At 45.5% G+C, this 21,810-nt stretch overlaps 1 protein-coding gene across 1 annotated transcript in view; it reads right to left on the bottom strand.

The window, feature by feature from the left end:
- Positions 1-21,810, bottom strand: part of fut8b (fucosyltransferase 8b (alpha (1,6) fucosyltransferase)) — a 70,768-nt gene that overhangs the window by 8,287 nt on the left and 40,671 nt on the right. Inside the window, exons 2-9 of the mRNA XM_029425836.1 lie at positions 21,104-21,716; positions 20,928-21,000; positions 17,253-17,337; positions 14,687-14,780; positions 13,753-13,914; positions 9,701-9,815; positions 6,268-6,505; positions 571-817 (exon numbers count right to left, since the gene is read on the bottom strand). Coding sequence (XP_029281696.1) covers positions 571-817; positions 6,268-6,505; positions 9,701-9,815; positions 13,753-13,914; positions 14,687-14,780; positions 17,253-17,337; positions 20,928-21,000; positions 21,104-21,306 — 1,217 coding nt within the window. The 5' untranslated portion in view covers positions 21,307-21,716. The remainder of the gene's footprint in view (positions 1-570; positions 818-6,267; positions 6,506-9,700; positions 9,816-13,752; positions 13,915-14,686; positions 14,781-17,252; positions 17,338-20,927; positions 21,001-21,103; positions 21,717-21,810) is intronic.

Below are 21,810 nucleotides of genomic sequence, written 5' to 3'. Positions count from 1 at the left end.
TTTTTTCTCCTGGTTTTTTTAAAAACTGTCTGAGATGCTTTTACTTTTTTAGCTATTTAATTGCTTTGGTAACAATATCAGATCACCAAGGTCTTCAGTATAAAACGACTTGGATGAGACTAGAGAATAAAACCCCTCACGGGGACTATAATACATTAAAAAAAGCTATTAGAAAGAACAGAGTGATGGAATTTCAAGTTGATTTGCGTGAATATGAGCTGTATTAGTGAAAAGCAGGGAAATAATGAGAAAAGAGAAACGCCTTCCAAGTTAATATTAACTAAACAAAACACTAAAACCAAATGAAGTTTACTTTTAACACTTATTGCATTAACCTCAAATCAACCTCAGCCAAAGCAGTGTTTGTTTTCAACCACAGCCCCTCCGGCTCTGTCAGTGTTCTCCTTCCTATGCCTTCTGTTCGCTTTGATTGTAAAGCACTTTGTGAAAGTAATTGTAGAGATATGCTATAGTAACAAAGTCATTATTGCTCAAGTGTTTAGAAGCAGAGAAAAAGGAGAAGACGAAGCCGCCCCCACACACTGAGACGTGATATCCGAGTGTCCTTACCCGATGATGGGGTGTTTGAAGCCCAGCTTGGCGGTGGTCTGCTGGATCTCCTTCTCCAGCCACGTCTGTGGTCGCACCAGGTACTTGACAAACTGGGACACCCACCAGACGGAGGGGTCGCCGTGCAGACGGTGCAGGCGCGGGGCCAGGTCCTCGGGGATCGCCAGGGGCAGGTAGGGGGGCCGAGGGTGGAGACTGTCTACGATGGGCAGCTCCACGACCTGGACGTCCTTATCGTGGGCCTCTCCTGGATGAAGCATGTTGAGTATAAGACACTTGATATTCAATACTTATTCAACATTTTGTTCAGGGCTGTAACTAAAGATTGTGTTCTTTATCATTAATACAAACATTGTTCTATATCTATAATATATCACAACTAGAGAAAAATGCTCATCACAGTTTCCCAAAGTCCAGGATAACAGTCCAAAACCCAAAGATGTTCCATTTGTCTTTTTGAACTGCAACAACTTCTATACATTGTGCCAAAATAAATGATAGCGTTACGTTAGATATTTCAGCATCATTCTTCAGCACTATTATCATTCCATTTTCAGCATGGATCCAAATCCCCCCCCAACCCTCCGAGTCCAACTTTTGTGATTGACAGCTGCTCTTTGCCCGTCCTTGCTTAAAGGCCAAGGTAAGCTCCTTTCCATCAAGGCTGTGTAGGGCCAGGGGCTGATGCAAGGACCTGGATTGGAGGAGTTAGGGGGGGGGGGGGGGGCTGGTGATCTGGCATTGGCCGCTTCAGGCTGAGTCCTGCTTGGCAGAAGCTCTGGGCAGAGGGTTTGAGTGGGGCTGATTACGAAGGTCACCTCTCTGGGCAGAATAAAGCCCCCGTGCACTGCCAGACCTCCATGCACATCAAGGCCAACTGTCCACACACATACATGTGCATGATGCACACCTGTATGTGTGTGGACAGACAAACAAAGGGGGGAAACAAACACTCACATGCATGCTAACACGCATGTACCCCACCCACTGACATGAAAACGCACACGCATGAACATCCGTGTACAGGGTGTTGCGATCAGAAGGAAAAAAGATGATCCAACACCGACAACTAACGGTGATCCACATACAACACACAATAACAAGAAATGTGCATTCACACACACAAACACACGTACACACACACACACACACACACACACACACAAAGAGCCCCGGCTAATCTCATCGCACCAGAAGGGATATGCCTGGCAGACAAAACCTTCACTCCCTTTCAGTCTTAAAACCCGCGCGCGCGTGCGTGTGCGTGTGTGTGTGTGTGTGTGTGTGTGTGTGTCTAAACCCTCTCGATTTACACAAAAGGAAGTTTGAGGCCCGTGTTCTGTCAGGCTAAAGTGGCTTCTCTAACTGCCACAGACAGGGCCTAATACAGCTGCAAACTCAACCACAACACACTTCCAAGTAAATGGCATAATGAGTCATTAAGAATGGCCTTTCACAGAAAGGGTACATAAAAAAAACATGTGAAAAACAAGGACAGAAACAGAGGCTTCAATTTATGTGTGCGTGTGCCTGAGCATGAACTGAATATAAATTGGTAGAAGCATTAAATATTGAACAGAAAAAAATATTCCCAGGCCCGTCTTTGCTTATATAACCACATTGGCATGATTCACATAAGGGGGAATGGGCATATTTTTGAGGCCTGTACTTCTTGGCACAAATGTACAGAGATGCTGTATGTCTGCCTCCCACAGCTTCTTAATTAGATCACAAAAGCTCTTTTAAAATTTCATCTCAACTCCAAAGCATCTGCATATATTTCCTGTATGCATCGTGACATAAAGGCATATAGGTCTGCACTGACACAGGATTGGTACAGTGTCTTTTAAACCCGTGGGGTATACAGAGCCTAATAAATATTGCATGAGATTAACACAGCTATGAAAAGTGGAGAACCAAGAGTGACATCATCCAGACACAAAATACGGAGCCTATCCATTCATAATACATTTGAGCTGGAGTTTATGAACTTAGAGAACTCTTGTTCTAGTCTTGACATGGCAGGGAACATTATGTTTCTCCTGCTGCTCTCAGACTCACTCATAAGGCAGTAATATCTCTACAGAGAACCTCAAAGGAATACACTCTCTTTGGCAAATTAGCTCTTTGATCAGCGAACCATTGTTCCCCAAGAAGACTGGTTTCCCCCTTTGCGTGTTCAGAATGTAGTCTGTTATACCAGACCTGCAGGATGGTGCTAAGCTCTCTCATGCTGTCCATTGCATTTAAAAAGAAGAGTTGTAGTAAAACAGCAACATGCACCAGCGGGTTAACAGACAGACGAGCTGGGTTTGAAACTCATTACTCTCCTTTGGTACCGACCGAAGCGCCAAGAATCTTACATTGTCAAGTGTTAAAAGGTATTGAAGGTTTGTTCAGACTCGCAGTCATAGTTACTTCCAAAGTAAAAGCACTTTTCTTTGCCAATTGTAGACGTGTTTTATTCAGGTAGCACGAGTATCCAGTATCTAGTCCCAAGAGAGAGACAAGGTGGGTCAACCTTTATCAATATTCATACATAATCAGGCTAGAAAATATATGCAAGTGCGTTGGTAGATTTGATTCACTCACCAGCCACAACAACACCAATGGTAATCTGTTGAGTGCCTGGTACATTTAAAACATTAACTGACCATGTGGCCCGATGGACAAGGGAATTTTGCATCGTGATCTTATTAAATAGATTCAGATTTCTATTCATAGTTCCCAATTAAAACCACATTTTTCCAACTTGTATGTCACTTAGGCAAAGTTCTTGTAAGGGTGTGTGTGTTTGGACTACATTTAAGGTTTAAGAACTTTAGTAGTATTTCTGAAAAGTAAGATGGTAACTTTGTAAACAATACTCTAGTTATATAATGATAATCTAATAAAAATCTAAAAAGAAATCCATATAGTAACATCAACATACAACTCCTCTCAATTATTCTATTTTCTGACACAAAGCCAATCCTAGAGGGGAACACTGTACGTTATGATTATTTCATTGTGTATTTTCTTGTAATGTTTTGTTTTCCCCACTTCCCATTTGAGGGGAGGAAAATCAGCAGGTCCCATAATGACTTTATGGTTACCTTTGATTTTGTCACAGATGCGTATGCTACGCATCCTCTCGCAGTCTATAAATGACTCACGTCCTAGGGGAAACACTTAAAAGAAAGTTGGTAAACCATATAAAGATACATGAGGAAAGCTGGAATCTAAAAAGGGCAGCTACAGGAAATACCAACAAATACCCATTTCCCCACATAAACACAAGGAAAACAATACAAATAATTGCCAAGTGTAGAACACCCACAGCAGTAAGCTCATCACAGTTCTAATTGAAGGTGACTACAAAGGATTGGTGGCATTTACCGCAAAACGATACGGCAGAAGCCGGATGATCGGGGGTTCAGGAGTAACACAATTAGAAAAATGACGGCGTCCTGGAGGTGCCAAGCTCCCTGCAATCCTGGCGCTATGCAAAACCCATTATCATCTCAAGTCATTTGCATGGTCGCTAACAAACACTGGTTAACCATAGAAAAAAAGGAAAACGCCAGTTTATTTTGACTTCACACTCTCTTTCACACGAGATCAGTATTCAGGACAGTCAAACGCTGCAATTCCACTTAATTAGTGAGATATTCAAATGTGTATTCATCCAAGATTTTACCATCCCACTGTGGTCCAGTGCCCCAAGGAGAAGAGATCTCGTATCTCAATAAGGGCCTTCCTGGCTAAATAAAAGATGAGCACAGGGGTAGCCACGTAGCCAACAGGTTTACATTAGCTATGCCTAGCTAGTTAGCTGGCTTGGTCAACAGAACATACTGCCTCTGCAAATCACAATACTTTAGAAGGATGCTGAAAGGCCTGGGGAGTGGCGTTTGTAGTGAGTTGGCAGTTGGCCGCGAGGAGCCAGATGGCATATATAGATCTATAGGAGGCCGTTTGTACGACAGACACCAGAGAAAGACATTAGATAGTGGAAAAGGACACATGAAAGGCAGGAGAATAGGAAAAGGGAAGGCGCTACGAGAGCAGGAGATAAGAAGGGAGAGCCCAGGAGAGCACAAGTCAAATGAAGCGATAGGAGAAAATATACAGCTGAAAGGATGCAGTGATGAGAACAAGAAAGCGATGAGAAAGAAAGTGTGAGAGAGAGAGAGAGAGGGGGGGAGGGGGGCACGGTCTCTTAGTAAAACCTCTATCACTGATCTTCACTTTTTTGTTTTGTTTTGTCAGCTTAACAGAGAGGCAAACACACCTCTATTGTAGGATTATCCATTAATCATATCAAAATACAATTTCCACTCATACCTATATGCAATCTCATTCATAACTGCTGCCTGTGCATTAGTAGAAGATGCATTCCCCCCCCCCCCCAAACAAGCACATCGATCTTCTGGTCGAAGGTATTCTGGTACCAGGTACAGATATAAACGACATTATGCTGAACATGGTGTTCATTATGGACAGTCATAAGGCATACATTCTAATAGAACACATAAATAACAAGACTACAGCCCCCCCCCCCCTCCCCCCACGCTAGCAGCACAGCGATGCTATGAGCTAAACGCTATCGTCAGCATGCTAACGTGCCGTTTTATGTCTACCGTGCTCACCATCTTGGTTCAGCAGTGGTAACATGAGGACATTTGTTAATTAGCACGCGCTGAAGCTGATGGGAATGTCATTAGTTGTGCAGGTGAAAGCTTTGACCTGCTCGTGTCACTGGAGGAAAAGTCAGTGAATCAACAAAATCATTAGGATTCAAAAATCTCCTCCCTCCGCCCGGCTCAACAGGAGGTCCCCCGTCTCAGGGTTCACCTCAACAAATCATTAAAGCTGCCGTCAGGCCAACAATAGCCCTCCAGCAAGTTCAGTTTGAAGGCTAATTACATGCCGAGACCCTGAAAAGATGTTTACACTCCACAGGCGGACATGTAAACTTTCTTATGGAAAGAAATAAATGGCTGAACACTTGATATATTTGATTGATTCACTTGCAGAGAGGAGTAGTGGACCTCTGCTCTTGCACATGCGTTATGACGAACACAGAATTCAGATTGAACACTAGATTAAATGTTGCATTGCAAAATACAAGACCCTTAGTCAGTCTACGGAACGACCTTTGGGCTACAGCAGAGAAACACATGCAGTCTTCCTCAGCTTCCTCCATACATTCGCCATAATGATCGGAACTAATCATAGATAGCACACGAAGAAGGATATTCTCAGCACGCAAGACATGAATCAAAACTGTGCAAGGAGCCAGAGTTTTAACAACACTTCCGCAAAACTTGCTCCCTGCAATCTCCGTCCCCATCAGACACCAAAAGTGTGTATGTGCTGTAGGTCAGAGGAGCAGGTTGTTTACTGAAATCAAGTCACAGGATTTCTTGGCAATGAAACCTTTGAACGGTAACCTGCTGCTGCTACACTGGCTGCCAAAGTGCTTTAGCAGAAATTGCACAGTCCTGCTTAGCCAGGGAATTCACACTTTATTTTCGCTGCAGCGGCACAAAAGACGGCCTGGCAGACCCGTCTTTTAGCAGAGATAGACCAAAAAAACCAGCAAGGGTAATTTGATTATTAAGCAACTAATCAAAGGCGTTTGGAAGCGGCACTGAGGCTTTGGAGACACTGTGTGTGTGTGTGTGTGTGTGTGTGTGTGTGTGTTTAACCTACCTGACCAGTGTCCAGTGGTGGCCCCGGAGCGGTCGGTGCAGGTGTTACTGACGGGCAGGAAGACGGTTTCCCAGCCGCCGGGGGCGTAGCGCCAGTTGTGGGACTCCAGGATGAGCGTGCGCTGGGTGCCATAAGCGATCATGAAGCAGTAGACGACATGGTGGAGCTGGCAGCCATAACCACAGCCCTTATTGATGTTACACACCAGCTTTCTCGCCTTACTGCAGTCTGGAGGGTTCTGGGAGGAGGAGAGGAAGGGATGTTTCAACATGCTTTATTGCTTGACCTTCTTCTTGTATCTCTCAAAGCCCTGCTCTATGACTTGTAATAACACATGGATATTGTTTTCTTTGTTCCCTTTGCCTGTCTCTCACACTCCACTTCACTCTAATTTTATACCCGTTCCCTCTTCCCCTCTGTTTGCGTCTCTTTCTTTACCTGCCAGGTTTTTCCTCTTTGGCTTCTCTCCATGTGACAGCCTTGATAATGTCGGGACTTGAGTGACAACGACAGAGGGAATTATTGAGGGATGGACTAACTCGTTGGGTTTGGCATCCTTTAATATCTCTTCCTCCTTAATTTCTTTATACTTGCTCTTCTTTTGTCTGCCCCTTTCTTTTCTTTTCCCTAAGTCCTTTTCTTTCCTTTACTCCCATTGTTTCTCCCTTTCCCCTCTCGCCCTCCCCTCCTATGCTCTACCATCCTTTCTTTCCTCACACCCCTTTGTCTCTGACGGCCTCCCTCCTTCTCCTTGCGGTCTCTAATTCCCCGTCTCACTGTCGTCCCTCATCTCATAAATTAGCTTCGATATCATACAAAAGTCTGACGGGAAGAATACCAAATGAGGAGCGCCGGGGGGGAAGAAAAAACAAAGATTTCTTGTTTTTGCGTAAAAAAGAGGGAAACCAACAGAGTGACACATGCTGTGTTGTCGATGGGTTGCCGGGCGGTTTGTGATTCGCTCCGCAGCCGGTCTGAGCGACTCCGCAACACTCGTGCCAACCAGCTTCCTAAACAGCAATTACCGGCTGATGGGAGTGTTTTCCTCATTAGGCTGCTGCAGCTGTGGATGGTTCACAGTAATCAGGCCGCGCGGCACCCACCGGCTAACGCTGCCTATCACACACTCGCAGGAGAGGAAAAGGAAGAGAGGGAGGAAGAGGAACGGAGAGGCAAGCGAAGAGGAAAAGAGAGACGAGGATAAAAAAAAAAAAGAAAACTGGAGATGAAATGAAGGAGGACAGAGGGAATAGAAGAGAGGGCCACTGAGAAGAAATAAGAAAAAACAGAGAGGAGAAGAGCCGGAAACTGATTACCACCACTGCTGTTTAATAACATGAGCACAGTACAGCAGCCATCCAGTTGACAGAACAAGCCGCCCAGGTATTTCCCTGGAGTTACAGGCTGCCGGTTCACGACTGGCCCCATAGGTGTAAGCTAACTTACTGTGCTAATAACCTACAGTGGCGTCCTGACAAAAGAACACACGTAAAGCTTTTCTTTTGACATGGCTCGCCATTTGACGCTTCAATGTCTGCATGATATCAATGCGTGACATGAGCTACGTGGCGTGGAGGCCGATGATGAGGCTGGAATGACTCCGACGCACCGAGAGACTCTGTTCAAGGATAATGACGGCAGATGCGCTCACAAAAGGCAGCCTCTGAGTACCGCTCTGTACTGTAGGTTAAGTGCCTGTTTAAACGCCGTGCTTTTTTTTTTTTGAGTGTGAAACACAGAGGCAGTTGAGAAGTGATTCAGTTCAGACAGACCACAGTGATATTGTTTAGTATAATATGGCCGAGAAGAACTGAACGAGAGGAGTAGAAAGTTGCTCAGGTAATTATCCACTGTGATGCCCACATTCAAAGACAGAGGGGAAGATGAAAGGGAAGCTGCACACGCTTAAAAGATGTCTGAAGTCAAACTACATTTGTGCAAAGACAAATGTCTGTTTTGCTCTCTGTTGCCAGCAGATTAGCAGTATACATCTAGCTCATTAAAATCTGTGCATTGTACTCATGGACGAGAGGAGAACCACCTGTTGTGTGCAGGTTGTGGCACGTTCCATGTGTGAAGAAGCAACAGCGCCTCATTCAAAGGGGTAGTTAGCGTGAGCACGAACATCCACAGTGACTGAACTGTCAAAAATGATGTTGATGAGAGGAATGACAATGAACCAAAAACAGTGAAGCTGTGTCCAGAAAACCAAAACAATGAGCTGAAAGACGCTATAAAGCTGTCGAGCTGAGAGGTACTGCAGAGTCAGCTGATAATCCTGTATGGGTTCATGACTACGAGCAGCCTCAATCACATACTCGTGTGCTCTTTTGTTAATATAAAAAGTACTGACTATAGCTGCTTTGGCGACTATAACGGGACACGCTTGTTGAGTGACAAGTGATCTTTGGGAAATGCAATGCAGAAATGCCAAAGATCAAAAACACGATCTTGCTCGCTACCAATTAATACCACCGTATAAAAGGCTTGCAGTGCAAAAGAAATGATGAAAAGCGTGTCCAACAGAAATCCCTGTGAAAGCCAGCCATGTTCACTCAACGCTGGGAGTGGACAGATGGGGCATACGCAGAGATGGAGTTAGTTAAACCAGGAATGAAGGGAGAGGCTGGTGCGGGTGGCAGACACAGCAGGGTGGAGTCTGTCAGTGTGTGTACATATAGATGTGTGCGACACACACACACACACACACACCTCTCTCTCTGTGTGTAAGAGCATGTGCATCAATCTTGTGGCTCCGTGCATGTGTGTGTGCGCCGATTGCTTGCGTAGGTGTGGGTGAATCCATCTGTGCACGACTCGGTGTGTGTGTGTGTGTGTGATGAATTAGTGACGGCAGCTGGTGGAGCGGTGTGATCCCTCAGCGGTGGTGACAGCAGCTGTTAGTGGTGCTGTCTCCGCCCAGCCAGACTGACTGGGTCCTCTTCATCAAACATACCGGCTCATTAATGCTGCAGGGCCCGGTGCAGCGGCGCACTGCCCCACCCGGGAACCCGGCAGCACCAGAGCTGGGAGAGGGAGCAGGGGTGGGTGGATGTGTCACGGGTCTCAGGTTGTGTGTGGCGCTGTAAGCATATGTGCATCCGAGTAAATATGTGTGTGTCTTTGTGCAGCGTACACGTTTTTAGATTTGTGTCTGCCGATTTCTTTTTTTGCAAGTCTGCATGTGTGTCTGTGTTTTGCCGTGCGTGCGTGCGTGCGTGCGTGCGTGCGTGTCACTAAAGCGCTGACAGGCAACAAGAATCCTGCTTGTCACATGCGACTGGTGAGACAGTCTGCTATCAAACCCTCACCTGCTCCTCGTGGAAAGTGATGCTGACAGTTATGGATGGTGCAAATGAGGCAAGCGAGTGTGGAAGTTGTCGTCAACGTACAATGTTTTTGTGTCTACGTGTGTGTGTGTGTGTGTAGATACCTGTAGGTAGGTGATTCTGTTCTGGACCAGATCCGAGAGGTCTTTTGCCTCCTTTATTCTCCACTCGCCCACTCCGTCCGCCTGGCTGAGGTAGTACAAGTCTGTCATGATGGACCTGCAGATACAGACGCATTTCAAAACTTCTTATTATTTATATATTTTAACAAGATGAAAATAGACACTGATTGCTACAAGGCGGACTTTGTTTTCTTTACTGTTTGTTATACAACGTGCATCCGTGTTATCTGCAACCCACTCCTCATCAAATGTATGAACATTGCCCGGACTGTCAAACAGAAGCACGAGCAGCCGAGGCTCACATTCAAACAGCACAACTAAATCTCTAAACTTGTTACTTAATAACCTTTGCAAATAACTTTTCTAATACACTGTGATGTGAACGTAAGACCCCATTTCCAGGACACACACACACACACACACTTCTCTCCTCAACATCGACCGTATCTGCACACATCGCATCAAAATTGCATTGCACCGCAAAGAAACATATTTAATATGTGTACATTCTCAACGATGATGACACGTGTGACCTTATGGCCTTGGCGAACACATCAACGGCTCAACTAACCTTGCTTTGTAAATCACTTCATTCCCACAGCAGCCACTTAGAACGCGTGTCAAGAATTCATTAACAAGTTCATGGTCATGAGGCAGTTATAAGGAAAACTTCTTAACACGGTTTGTATTCACTGCACTGCACTTGGCAGTTAGAGAGAGTGTGTGTGTGTGTGTGTGTGTGTGTGTGTGTGTGTGTGTGTGCTAGATCAGAAGAAAAAAATCGATCGACAGGTTTTCAGCAACACACAGAAATGTAAACATACACATTTTGAATGCTGCGTTTGAACTCAATAAAGAAATGGGTCAAATAGTGTATGGTTGTGTTGACGCAGGTCTCTAGTGTGTGTGTCACTATGTTGAGTGTGTGTGTCACTATGTTGAGTGTGTGTGTCACTATGTTGAGTGTGTGTGTCACTATGTTGAGCTATCGGCTCTGATCATGTGATGCGTCATCAACAGTAGAACAAATGTGTTTTTAATGTGAGATGAAAAGTGTGAATGTGACAAGCAGAGAACGAGGACATGAATATGTGAAGCATGGGTCGACCGCACTACGGGGTCGACCGGTCGACCGCACTACGGGGTCGACCGGTCGCCTGCACTACGGGGTCGACCGGTCGACCGCACTACGGGGTCGACCGGTCGACCGCACTACGGGGTCGACCGGTCGCCCGCACTACGGGGTCGACCGGTCGCCTGCACTACGGGTCGCATTACTTACCGTCTGTGACCTTATATTTTGTCCAGATAGGATGCTTATTTCTATGTATTAGTATTAGACATTTCTTATCCTCACATAGAATAAATTAACTTTCACTAAGACTCAACAGAACTTAGAGCCATCATGGTAGTAAACGTCAGAACTTCTGTACTCCAGCAGGTAGATTGTGAAGCACACTTCCTCGCCCCGACATTACATACGGCTTTAGATATAAAACACATACCAGCATATTTTAGCAGTACACTGTGTGTTTAACATCACGCTTTCCTGATATTTATAGAAAAAAAGGGGAAGTTTTTTTCAGACCGACGACAAACTGCGTCTTTCTGGCAGTTTAGCTCCGTTTTGGATTAAGTCTGCCATCTGCACACCTCTGACAGCGAATTTGTGTCTAGTCACACGCTGCCAAATATCATGACCATCCACTTACAAACATGCTCAAGAGCTCTGATACTTGCAGCTAAGGGCAGATGCACACACACACACACACACACACACACACACACACACACACACACACTTGTGCAAGCTTAATTTATTACTCACTTCTTTGACCCAAATCAGTCACATCCTGTGTGACTGAGAGCTCTTACGCATATATTCAGCAGCGCATGCAAAGACACACACAAAGCTGATAAGTGTAACACGTCCCATTTCAACAGTGTGAATAGTGCCTTTCTCTACACACAACTATCATCACTTATTGTTTCTGTTTTGAACCTGGAACCACAATGTGTGAGCGGGTGTCAAACTCTCTTCCAGAAGTGCACGGGGGAGCAATCGCCATCCCTCTGTGGGAAGGAAAAGCCAACATGGCCGGCCGCAAAATCCGACAAGAAGGAATCAACAGACAAGCGCCCTGAGGAATTTGGCAGCAAGACAGGGGAACAGCACACAGCCCTGATGTCCTCGTGTATTGGGGGGGTGTGTTATGCTGTTGTGTGCATTTAAAACGTGTGCGGTATTGGGCAAATGTGAAGCTTGTGGGCTTCCCCGGTGCTTCTGATTGGCTCGTGGCTGCAGACGTTGAAGCTGCAGACGTTGAAGCTGCAGCCGCTGGGTTTGGCAGCAGAGCACAGAGTACTGATGCCGCACCATTGGGAGAGCATTCACAAGGTTTCAGGCTTACATTACGGCGTTTAGAGGAACATCACCAGGCCAGGTGAGGCACAGGATGGGCAAACTGTTAAACAATGACTTAATTTGACATTGACAGACAACTACAACATAAACAGCGTAAGTCAAACCGTACGATCCATCCCGATGCACGTTGCAGTTTGTCATGGAAATAAAGATGTTCAACACTTTTTCCTGTACACTTTAAGCACCTTCTAACTTTTAGAGACTTGGCACCCAGATACACTGTGATGTGGTGTTTTACTACAGATTAAGTCACAGATACACCGGCACCAGTGTGGTGAAACACTCTCCTGTAGTGTGAAGGTGTTCATTTCCTGATGCAAACATTTGAACTGCTTTCTGCCAGATCTCTGTGAACTTTGCCCAACGTTTCAGTTCAGCTCTTTATGAACCTGTGAGAAACTGAAGGCTCTTCATAAACGCAGTGATCTTTTTATTGGGCGAGCGGGTAAGAAATCGCATACTTCTTTTAAAAGTGCTACATTTTTTGTTTTACTTGGAACATGTTCAAGACGAGGACCGCACCCGCTTCCTGTGCAACATTTTAACGAGTGAGCGGTGCATTTATATAAATCTACAGCACATACGGAGAAAGCAGGGAGGGGGGGGGGGGGGGGGGGGGGGGGGGAGAGTGAATGCATGTAAAGTATATGACTGTATGTGTGCATACACGGGGTCTTTGGGAAGCAGCTTAGGCAGCGATGATTAAAACAATGGTTCCTGTAAACCACTTCTGCAGGATTACAACGAAGCACTTGTGACAGCAGAGCAGTCGATGACCTTTGCCCTTGTTTCTCAGCTTACATGTGTTTGTGCTTTAAATGTTACTTAAATAATTAACGAGTTATCATTATTGTTGATTCATTCTTTGTCAGTTCTATCCAATTATTCAATTTCAGTTTATTTCATCATCAGAAACAGGTTTGGGTTCTCTTTTTTTAATGTTTATCACTCTTTGTAATGCAATGCCTTAATCTCAAATAATAATAATAATAATAATAATAATAATAATAAATATTGATAAATACAAACACTTTTGTAATTGAACAAAAAAGCCAAAGTTCTTAAATGTTTGTCTGAACGTAAGCATTTAATGTGGACTCTTGGTGCTTGACGGTTAGATAATCTGCGCTACGATTACTTTTAGGTCGACATATTGAGGTTTAATAACAGGGTACCGCTGCTCAGTAATATCAGTTAAGCTAATGGAGTCACAGACCTAGATGTATGAGATTCGTGAGAACATCACTATCAACAACACTCCCAGTGTTATAGAAATAAAAGGAGTTGTTAAGAAGCTTTCAGACCTCTATAGCCGAAGGGTTTATAAATAGTAATAGAATACACCCTGAAGGAATGAGTTTCCCAGACTTGCTGGGAGAGTGTTAAGTTGGAGAAACAACAACACACAGAACACAAACAAACACACTCGCATGTTTTGGGCATTGTTGAGTTTCACCAAATGTGCGTGACTTTGGACTTTGGACTGTGGGGGAGGAAGCTTTTGGCAGACATGAGAAAGACATGCAAACTCAGCTTTGCCGTGGATGTAAATGGTTTCTTCAAATCCCTGTGGAACATTTAGGCTTTTTACCACTTTCAAGCAGCTCACCTCTCCTGGTGTCCCAGGTCCTGCAGGAGCGTATCGGTGTACTTCTGCCTCTCGCTGAGCTCGGCGTTGGCCAATTTCTTCACCTCGCTGCGAACAAAGTACCAGAACTCCTTAACGCCGTTCTCCACCGTCCTCCGCAGCTCCCCTGAGTGGGCCCAGGGCCTGCAGGGTGGGGGGGGGGTAAGAGAAAACAGCTCACAACAAAAAACATAACAAAGATACTCAGCTGGCATGACATTTGAAGCACTGGTATGATCTAAAACAGTGAATCGATGACGTTAACTTCAAAGCAGCTCACTGGGAATACAGCAGGGAGGAAACAAGGTATGCCATGAGGTCTTTAGAGATATTGGAGCATTGGAGCGTGCGAGTCTAAATGGGCTACAGAACAAAGCAAAGTTTTGGATTATAACCATTAAAATGTTGTCTTTTATTCCTCGTCCCTGGGTGGTGCTTTGACCTCAATAAGGATCACTGTTTTTGTGCCTCGTGAATCCCTCAAGTCTTTTCTCACACAGTTCTAACAACAGGAAGGAACTCTATACCCCACCCGACAATGTGGAGTTACCCACATGGATAGCACAGGCTGACTGCTCTGGCTTTTGCGGAGAGAAACAAAAAAAAAGAATCTGAGGGAAGGGAAGGACAGCCTCAAGAGGAGAAGAAGGAGGTGGTGGTGGTGGAGAGGGAAAAGCTTCTTTTTTTACCTTCCTATCTTGCTTTCTCTCTCCTCCTCCCTCCTGAGTGGAAAACAGCTTGAGGGTATTTTTAGCTTTTTCTTCCCCTGCGGCAAGATGGAAAGGCTGACCCTGTGCTGCCCTCCACGCTCACTTGTCCGTCTTTATTTTCTCTCTGTCCGTCTATTTTCTCTCCTCTATCTGCCATTGGGGCATTCGCACGGCTTCCACTTCATTCACACATTTCCCCCGCTCACCTGACAGCTTCCCTGCCCCTCTGACCGCTGCTTAGAGTGGCACATACACGCATGACCCTGCCCATCCGACGCCACGGCTCTGCCGTCATCGCCGCTGCAGCAGTTTAACGCTGGACTAGACTGAGATTCTGGCTGCAGCATGACTGAGATATCTGCTCAAAAGCATCATAACTAAAAAAGGTCTTGGCAAAATGAGTAGCTGATGATCTTGCAAATTGCATTTATTGTCAGCTGCTCTGTGTTCAAACTGAATGTTTTCAGTGTCAATTACGGCTCCTTGATAAATACAAAGATATAAATAAACATTTCCGCAGCTCCGTGTCGATGAACTATGAATAACTACTGCATGTAATGAAAACACAAATGAGCACTCTGACATGCTCAGAACAAAAAGATCAAATCAGCCGAGGAGAGAAAAAAAAAGGAGCTGCCACCGACATTATACCAAATCAATTCCTCTACATAAAACTATTAAAAATGGAATATGTTCGAATGCACAGGGGCATTGGCGAAGTGCTGCAAGGACCATGTTAATGAGTCATCAATGCGTGCAAACTCAATTTGCTCCCTGAGTGAGGAACATCAGACGCTGGCAGGCATAAAGATGAGACTTTTAAAGTTGCAACAGCCCTTCTCGCTGCACAACTCGCCCCCCCCCACCCCACCCCACTGTTCGAGCCTCGGTCCCTGAGAAGCACCGGCCTCCCACTTCACTGAGCACTAACTGAGCATTGTGCTTCAAAGCCATGGAAATAACTGAGAAGAAAAGTGAAGATATGTTACCTCCTACATTATCCAAGGATCAACCTTTCCGTATCTTTGCATCATGGGTATTTATATGTATGTCTTAAATTCAATCTTCCTTTCTCTGTGAAATCTGTGAAAGCCCATTCCAGCTGCCTGACACAGAGCTCTTGAAATAAGACCCAGATGCATTTCTTTTCCAAGTATCAACTCTACTGTCTGTTCAAACAATATTCAACAGGAGCTCTCAAAAGGCCACACCCTAACCTGCTCGTTACACCATTGTACAGGAAGTAGGACTATTTCCTAAGTGACATCATTTCCCAGGGGTTTTAAGTGCTGCTAAAAACGTAAAACAAAGCAACATGATATCTTCTTGAACAAGGCAGAAACAAATAGGCCAGACCAGCACAGGCTAATGAGTAGCGACGTGATGCGGAGGTTAGCCAACATGCTCCAGAGAGACACAAACTTCTGAGACGCAATGCTGGGGCAGGCAAACCACAAGCCGCCCCAACCAAGATATGGAAATATAGAATATATCTCCACACACACACACACACACACACACACACACACACACACACACACACACACACACACACACACACACACACACACACACACACACACACACACACACACACACACACACACACAGGAAGGAGGCAACTACAATACAGGAATACAAAAATGATCCCCTACGGTATCTCTAGAGGAAGCGGAGACAAGGCAGCTGGATTCAATGGTGTCTTAATCAAATGATACAGGAGAGGTAACAGATGAGGAAAACCCTGACTGGGGGAGTGGGGGGGAAGGCGGGGTGCTAAGGTGGGGGAAAATACTGTGGAGCGAAAGACAAGCAATGAAAGCAGGGGGTGATGAGACCCACTGGCACTAAGCACTGAGGCGGAGAGCAGGTGAGGTTCAGCGTGCAACCCAGTTTCCTCTGAAATACTGCCCCAGCTGTCGCTTCATTGGCTCCTTCCCCCGCACCCGGTAACCATGGAGTTCACAGGGTGATCAGGGCCGGGCGGAGCAGTTTGAACGGTGGAGGCCCAGGTGGCACTGCGGCGCATACATATTTCTGTGGTGAGATTTAATATAATGAGCTGACCTGGGAAGCCATACATATGGATTGAGATGTATTCTGAGAGTAGATGAAAGCAGGCTACATAAAAACACAATTTGCCCTTACATTAAAGAGAACATGTAATGTTCCCAAACTCTGCATTTGTATATGCTTATGTGTGAATCGCTACACTGTGATGCGTAAAAGACTGGACTGACATGTTCCAGCCTTTCCTGGAAACTCACGATGTCTGAAACCAAACCACTTGACTCCAATAAGTCAAGCTAATAAACCACAGGAATGTGCCAGTGGGAAAAGGCAAGTAAACACTATAAATGGGCGGAAAGGTCTGGTCATTACCATGAAAACCTGCTACCACTGCACTGAATCGGTTTGAAAGACATGTTTGTAGAGATAATAATAGGAAAAGTGATGTCCCCGTATATAGTGTATGACTATAATACTGCATTGTATATGTACTACAGTAGATGCGAGTCTGTTATGTGATTATCTCTGCATTGTGTTATTCTTGCCTCCACGTCTCCTTCCTTTGCTGTTTCCATGTTATGTCCGCTGACTCGAACAACATAGTTCCCAAGTAAACTGATTCTGAACGGTGCATTCTTGCTTTGCATGCTTCAATGCCTCGGTACACCCAGAGCGAGCCAGCTCTGCTCCGAGCCCTACTTGACAGAGATGTCCTGACCGTAGACAGCTTCCACAATGGGGCTAGTGTGTGTGGTAGTAGACCTTCCCTTGCCGGGCCTGAGCGACGGCTGGGTCGATGGGAGTTCAGGTCTGGAAGAGGCAGCAGCATCTGTTTGGTGTGGCCGCACTGGGTTAAAACCATTACAACCACACCAAACTACATGAGTATAGTGCACATTTGCATGTTTCTTTTACTTGAAAGATAGGGAACCAAATGAAGAAGATATATGCAAAGAGCACCACTCGTAAACGAGATTTTAGTGCAACGACTGCGGTTTCTCACCACTCCACATTTTCCATTTCCTCCTTGCTGCTCTTTACTGAGTGCAGTCCCTATGCCATCCATCACGCTTCCCTGCTATACATCGCCCCCTCCCGCCCTCTATTCCTCTGTTGGCATGCCCGGGGGATCGATCAGGTCCTCATCGCTCAGCCCAGCTGTCACTCTCGCCCCTCGCTCCCTCCGTCAGGCCGGCGCGTGTCATTGTCACTGCGGGAGACGTGGCTTTGTGCCCGAGGTGACTGACAGCTGCAGAGAGGGCGGAGCCAGACAGACTGAGCAACTCGACCTCGTGCTCACCTCTCATTAATGCTGCTGGGTGATTGGTAGGTTGGCACGCTGCCTGTCACTCAGATCACTCAGGAATGGCGAGAATAACCGAATCATTGGAGTGAATCTGTAGGCCAGGCAGGTGATAGTGTTCTGAACCTGGGAGCTGATTGATAGATTGATTAATTAATTTCACACGACAATAACATTCTAAAAATATAGATAGTACAGCGAAAAAAGATAAGCCACAATCAGTAGTGGGTGAAGAATCCATTTAGCAGGTTGCATAAGTATCTTCATCCTCTCTGTGATGCTACACAAATTTGCAATTTACGATGAAGAAAATCAATATCCCATGCAAACTGCTCCTGCATGACTATCCCTCTCTATCATAAAGCAAATGAGACAATGTAAACAAGATGCCTTCAGGTATATGATGAATGCACAACACTGCCCAATAATGCCTTACACATCCATCTAGCGCTGCTGCGGTGTGATGACACTAACCAAGTTAAATTCTACTCAGAACTATAAATCAATCTCAATGCAGTGGGTTTCTCTTCTGCAACAACTCAACACAAAAGGTGTAATAAAGTCAGTTTTATGAGTTTAAATCTCTCTGAGGCCTCTCATAAAAAATTAATGCTGTAATGTGAAGGTTAGGTGCTTTGGATGAAACCTTCTTTACTGTCTAATGTCAGCGTGACGCTCGCAAAGAACTGCTTGTGCTTCCTGTGCTCTACATTTAGAGATTCATGTTCACGGTCTAAATCTGCAGAACGCGCAAGTCAGAGAATTGGGTTGGGCGTGCGTTGAGCTAGTCGATCAGTGAGCTTGTGAGTTGTTACATAGTCAGTCAGTCAGTCTGTGACAACCTGCAAACTGGAGTCTGGCTTGGCGCCATGCCTCTGTCAGCAGTTTGGTAGTGGAATGAGGAGGAGGAAGGTGAACAAGGACTAAGACGAGGAACAGGAGGAGGCAATGAACTGAGAAGGGAGGGGCTGTGACAGGAATGATGGGCAGCTGTGATGGGCAGCTCACTAACAGCCTCTTCGCGTCTATTAGGGCTCTAATATAAGGATAAGAGACACTACAGGGTGGTTCAGTTCTCTCCTGGGCCTGTATCTGACCACTACACACACACACACACATGCAGAAAGACACAAAATTGAACAGAGGAGGATCCAAACCCGTCTCCGTCGATAGCTCATAAAGCTTAAACTCAGCAAGCCAGTTGCCCTGCTTTTGGCTTGCTGTGCCTGATACTTAGCTGAAGCTGAGGCTTAGAGGGACTTGAGAAGGCACTGTAGCGCTGCCCCAGTAAACAACTGTGGAGGCCTCGGTCCCAGATCAACAACCGAACTCAATAACAAGCAACAAGCGTGCAGCGTGTCGGGGACCCATCTGGACACTGGTCGACTGAAAGCTGCACTTGTTTTTATGCCATGAATTCCACCTTTGTTTTTGAGCCAATTTTGAATAATTACAAAAGCAAGGGATTTAATCAGGGACCAGCTGTTTGAAGCAACGTGTGCACATGTGTTTTTCTGTTTGTGTGCACAGATGAGGGCCCTGCATCAAAGTGAATCGGAATATCACAGAAGAGCAGCGACGGCAACATCTGAAGCTCGAGTACTCCGTTAATATGGCGCACACTACTGCATTCCCTGCACATGCATTCACACTCAGTTGTTCACACCCATGTAGAGACCCAGTGTTTATGTGCAAAGAGAAACACTGTCAGCATGCGGAGATAAGAGCAGAACCATCTGTCTCTCTATTACACATAGCTTGAATGTGTGACTGATGCCGTGTGGTTAATGGGCTCGTACAATGTGCTATTGTCTGCCAAAATAACACAATGAAATCTGGTGAGGTGTGCGACAGTCCATCCATCTGTCTGTCATCTCCGGCACCACTGATCAGCTTTTGATGAAACTTTGAAGCGACATTTGTTTAGCTGTATGCGGCACAAGATGTTGATTTAATGATATGCTGATTAGATTTTCACAAAAACTAAAGAAACAATCATCCCATTGGCACATTCTGGGATTCTTAAAATGACTCTTATTGGACTACCATGGAGCTCGAGACTCTACTTAATTGCTGGACTTTGCAGAAACTTAAGTGGATGATGCATTGCACCATGTTTTACTTCAAAAACAAAAGTATTCTAACCATGCAAGCAAAAATGGGTGCATCACATTTGTTTTCTCACTTGTGCTTTGGTGCAAAACCTCAGGTCCACCGATCCAGCAATTACTCAATTCTGGGAATTAATGCATTTTACCAAAGCACTCAAAATGTGATATTACATCAACATGCAAATACAGATCACAACTACTCTACTTTGCCATCTATGCAGATGTTCAGAAAAGCTCCTGCTTGCCTGACAAGGAAGACGGTGGGTCAGCCGTTACTGTTGGTGACGTTTGTTTCTGAAGTACCTTGCCTACTTTTCATTACGTACGTTTACTTGAACACTCATATCCTCATTTTCTTTGTCTCATCTTAGTTTTCTTAACTCCGTCTGTGTGCGGGTACTGTACGTGCTTTTACTCCTTGACATCTAGGCCACAATATTATTTCTGTACCGACTGAGTCGATGGTTGATGATGAACCCACTTTTGTTTCTGGGTGCCGGGACTGTTGCATTTATCACTCTGCTGAATTTAGCTTCTCTGTTGAACTATTTATCCTCTCCATTATCAGGTGTCCATTGTTATATTGTCTATCATTGTTTCTTTGTGTTTATGTCGTTATGTCGTGTTAAAGTCGTGAAGGGCAGGCAGCGATCAGAAAACTGAACAGAGCTCGTCAATAAGGATTGCCCGCTTGCCCTGGACGGGTAAAATGCTACGTCGGACTCGTACATCTAGCAACTCACGTGTTGCCCGATCGGGAAAGTGGTGAAAAAGAATCGCAAAATTTTCAGGCATTTCAATTATCCTGGAAGCAACTGTTTAGTAGGGTGGCATTAGAGGATGTGGGCGAAAACTCCAGATTGATATACTTAAATAAAGATTAAACATGACGATTAACTTTAATTTTTTGTTGCGATTTGTTAACCGCTAATAAACAAAACTATTTGTATAGGTGCAAGTAAGAATTGACTTCGGGTAAGTAGATTTGCCAGAGCAGGCAAGTGAAAGAAAACATTTGCGTACACTGGTTTCAATCTCAGTGATCCAGCTGGCATGTTGAGGTTTCTCAAAGCCAGGCCTGGGCTCATTCAGGTGTCTGAGACAAGGATATGATTTGTGCAACCACAAAAACAGGATCAAATGTTTGGTGTTGTTACAGTCAAGTAACTTAGTTCTAAAAACATCCAGCTTGTTGTTACCTGAGCGATTCGGCCATGCGCCGCAGGTCTTCATTCTGCTGCTTGAGCCGCTCCAGCTTGGCCAGGATCTTGGAGAGCTCCCGGCTGGACCGCTCCGGGTGCTCGCTGTCCCTCACCAAGTGCCCACCGATGTAGAAGAGGAGCGTGCCCCAGGCCAACAGCACCAGGGTAATCCAACGCCATGAACCCGCCCAGGGCCGCATGGTGCAACCTCGCCCACCCAGAAATGCGTTTTGGTGTGCCTGTACACCCAACGACCCACTGGCCTGCCTGCCGGATGTGCACACTCTGTGCCCTGTCACCACAAGTGCCACAGAGCCAACCTTGGCATCGGCATCTTTGCACGGATGGTGTACAGTAAATAACAGAAGAGAGGGAGATGCGTGCGTTTGTGGCTCAAGAGTGTGTAAGAAAAGGCAGCGGGTGCTTTCTCCAGCGATCAACCAGCCTTTCTGGCGTGTGCTAAAGCATGGCTAGCATGCTCTGATGTCTGTGTTTTGACGGCCTGATTGGTGTCTCCTCCCCTCCACCCAGCTCCGTGTTGACCAGCTGGTCCCACACCGCCTTGTTGTTTCCTTCCAGTCCCACAGGATTCTTTTATTGGCGTTGTGTCCTGTAAAAACATTAGAAAAAGACATGGGAGTTAGTAGTGTTTATTGCACCATGTTTCGCATACTGTGCTTGTTGGTCAAACAGAAGTACATTAA

This window comes from Cottoperca gobio, chromosome 24 (assembly GCF_900634415.1).
Source record: "Cottoperca gobio chromosome 24, fCotGob3.1, whole genome shotgun sequence".
NCBI classification, from domain to species: domain Eukaryota; kingdom Metazoa; phylum Chordata; class Actinopteri; order Perciformes; family Bovichtidae; genus Cottoperca; species Cottoperca gobio.
The sequence above is the reverse complement of the archived record's forward strand: the minus strand, read 5'-3'. Positions and strand labels throughout refer to the sequence as shown.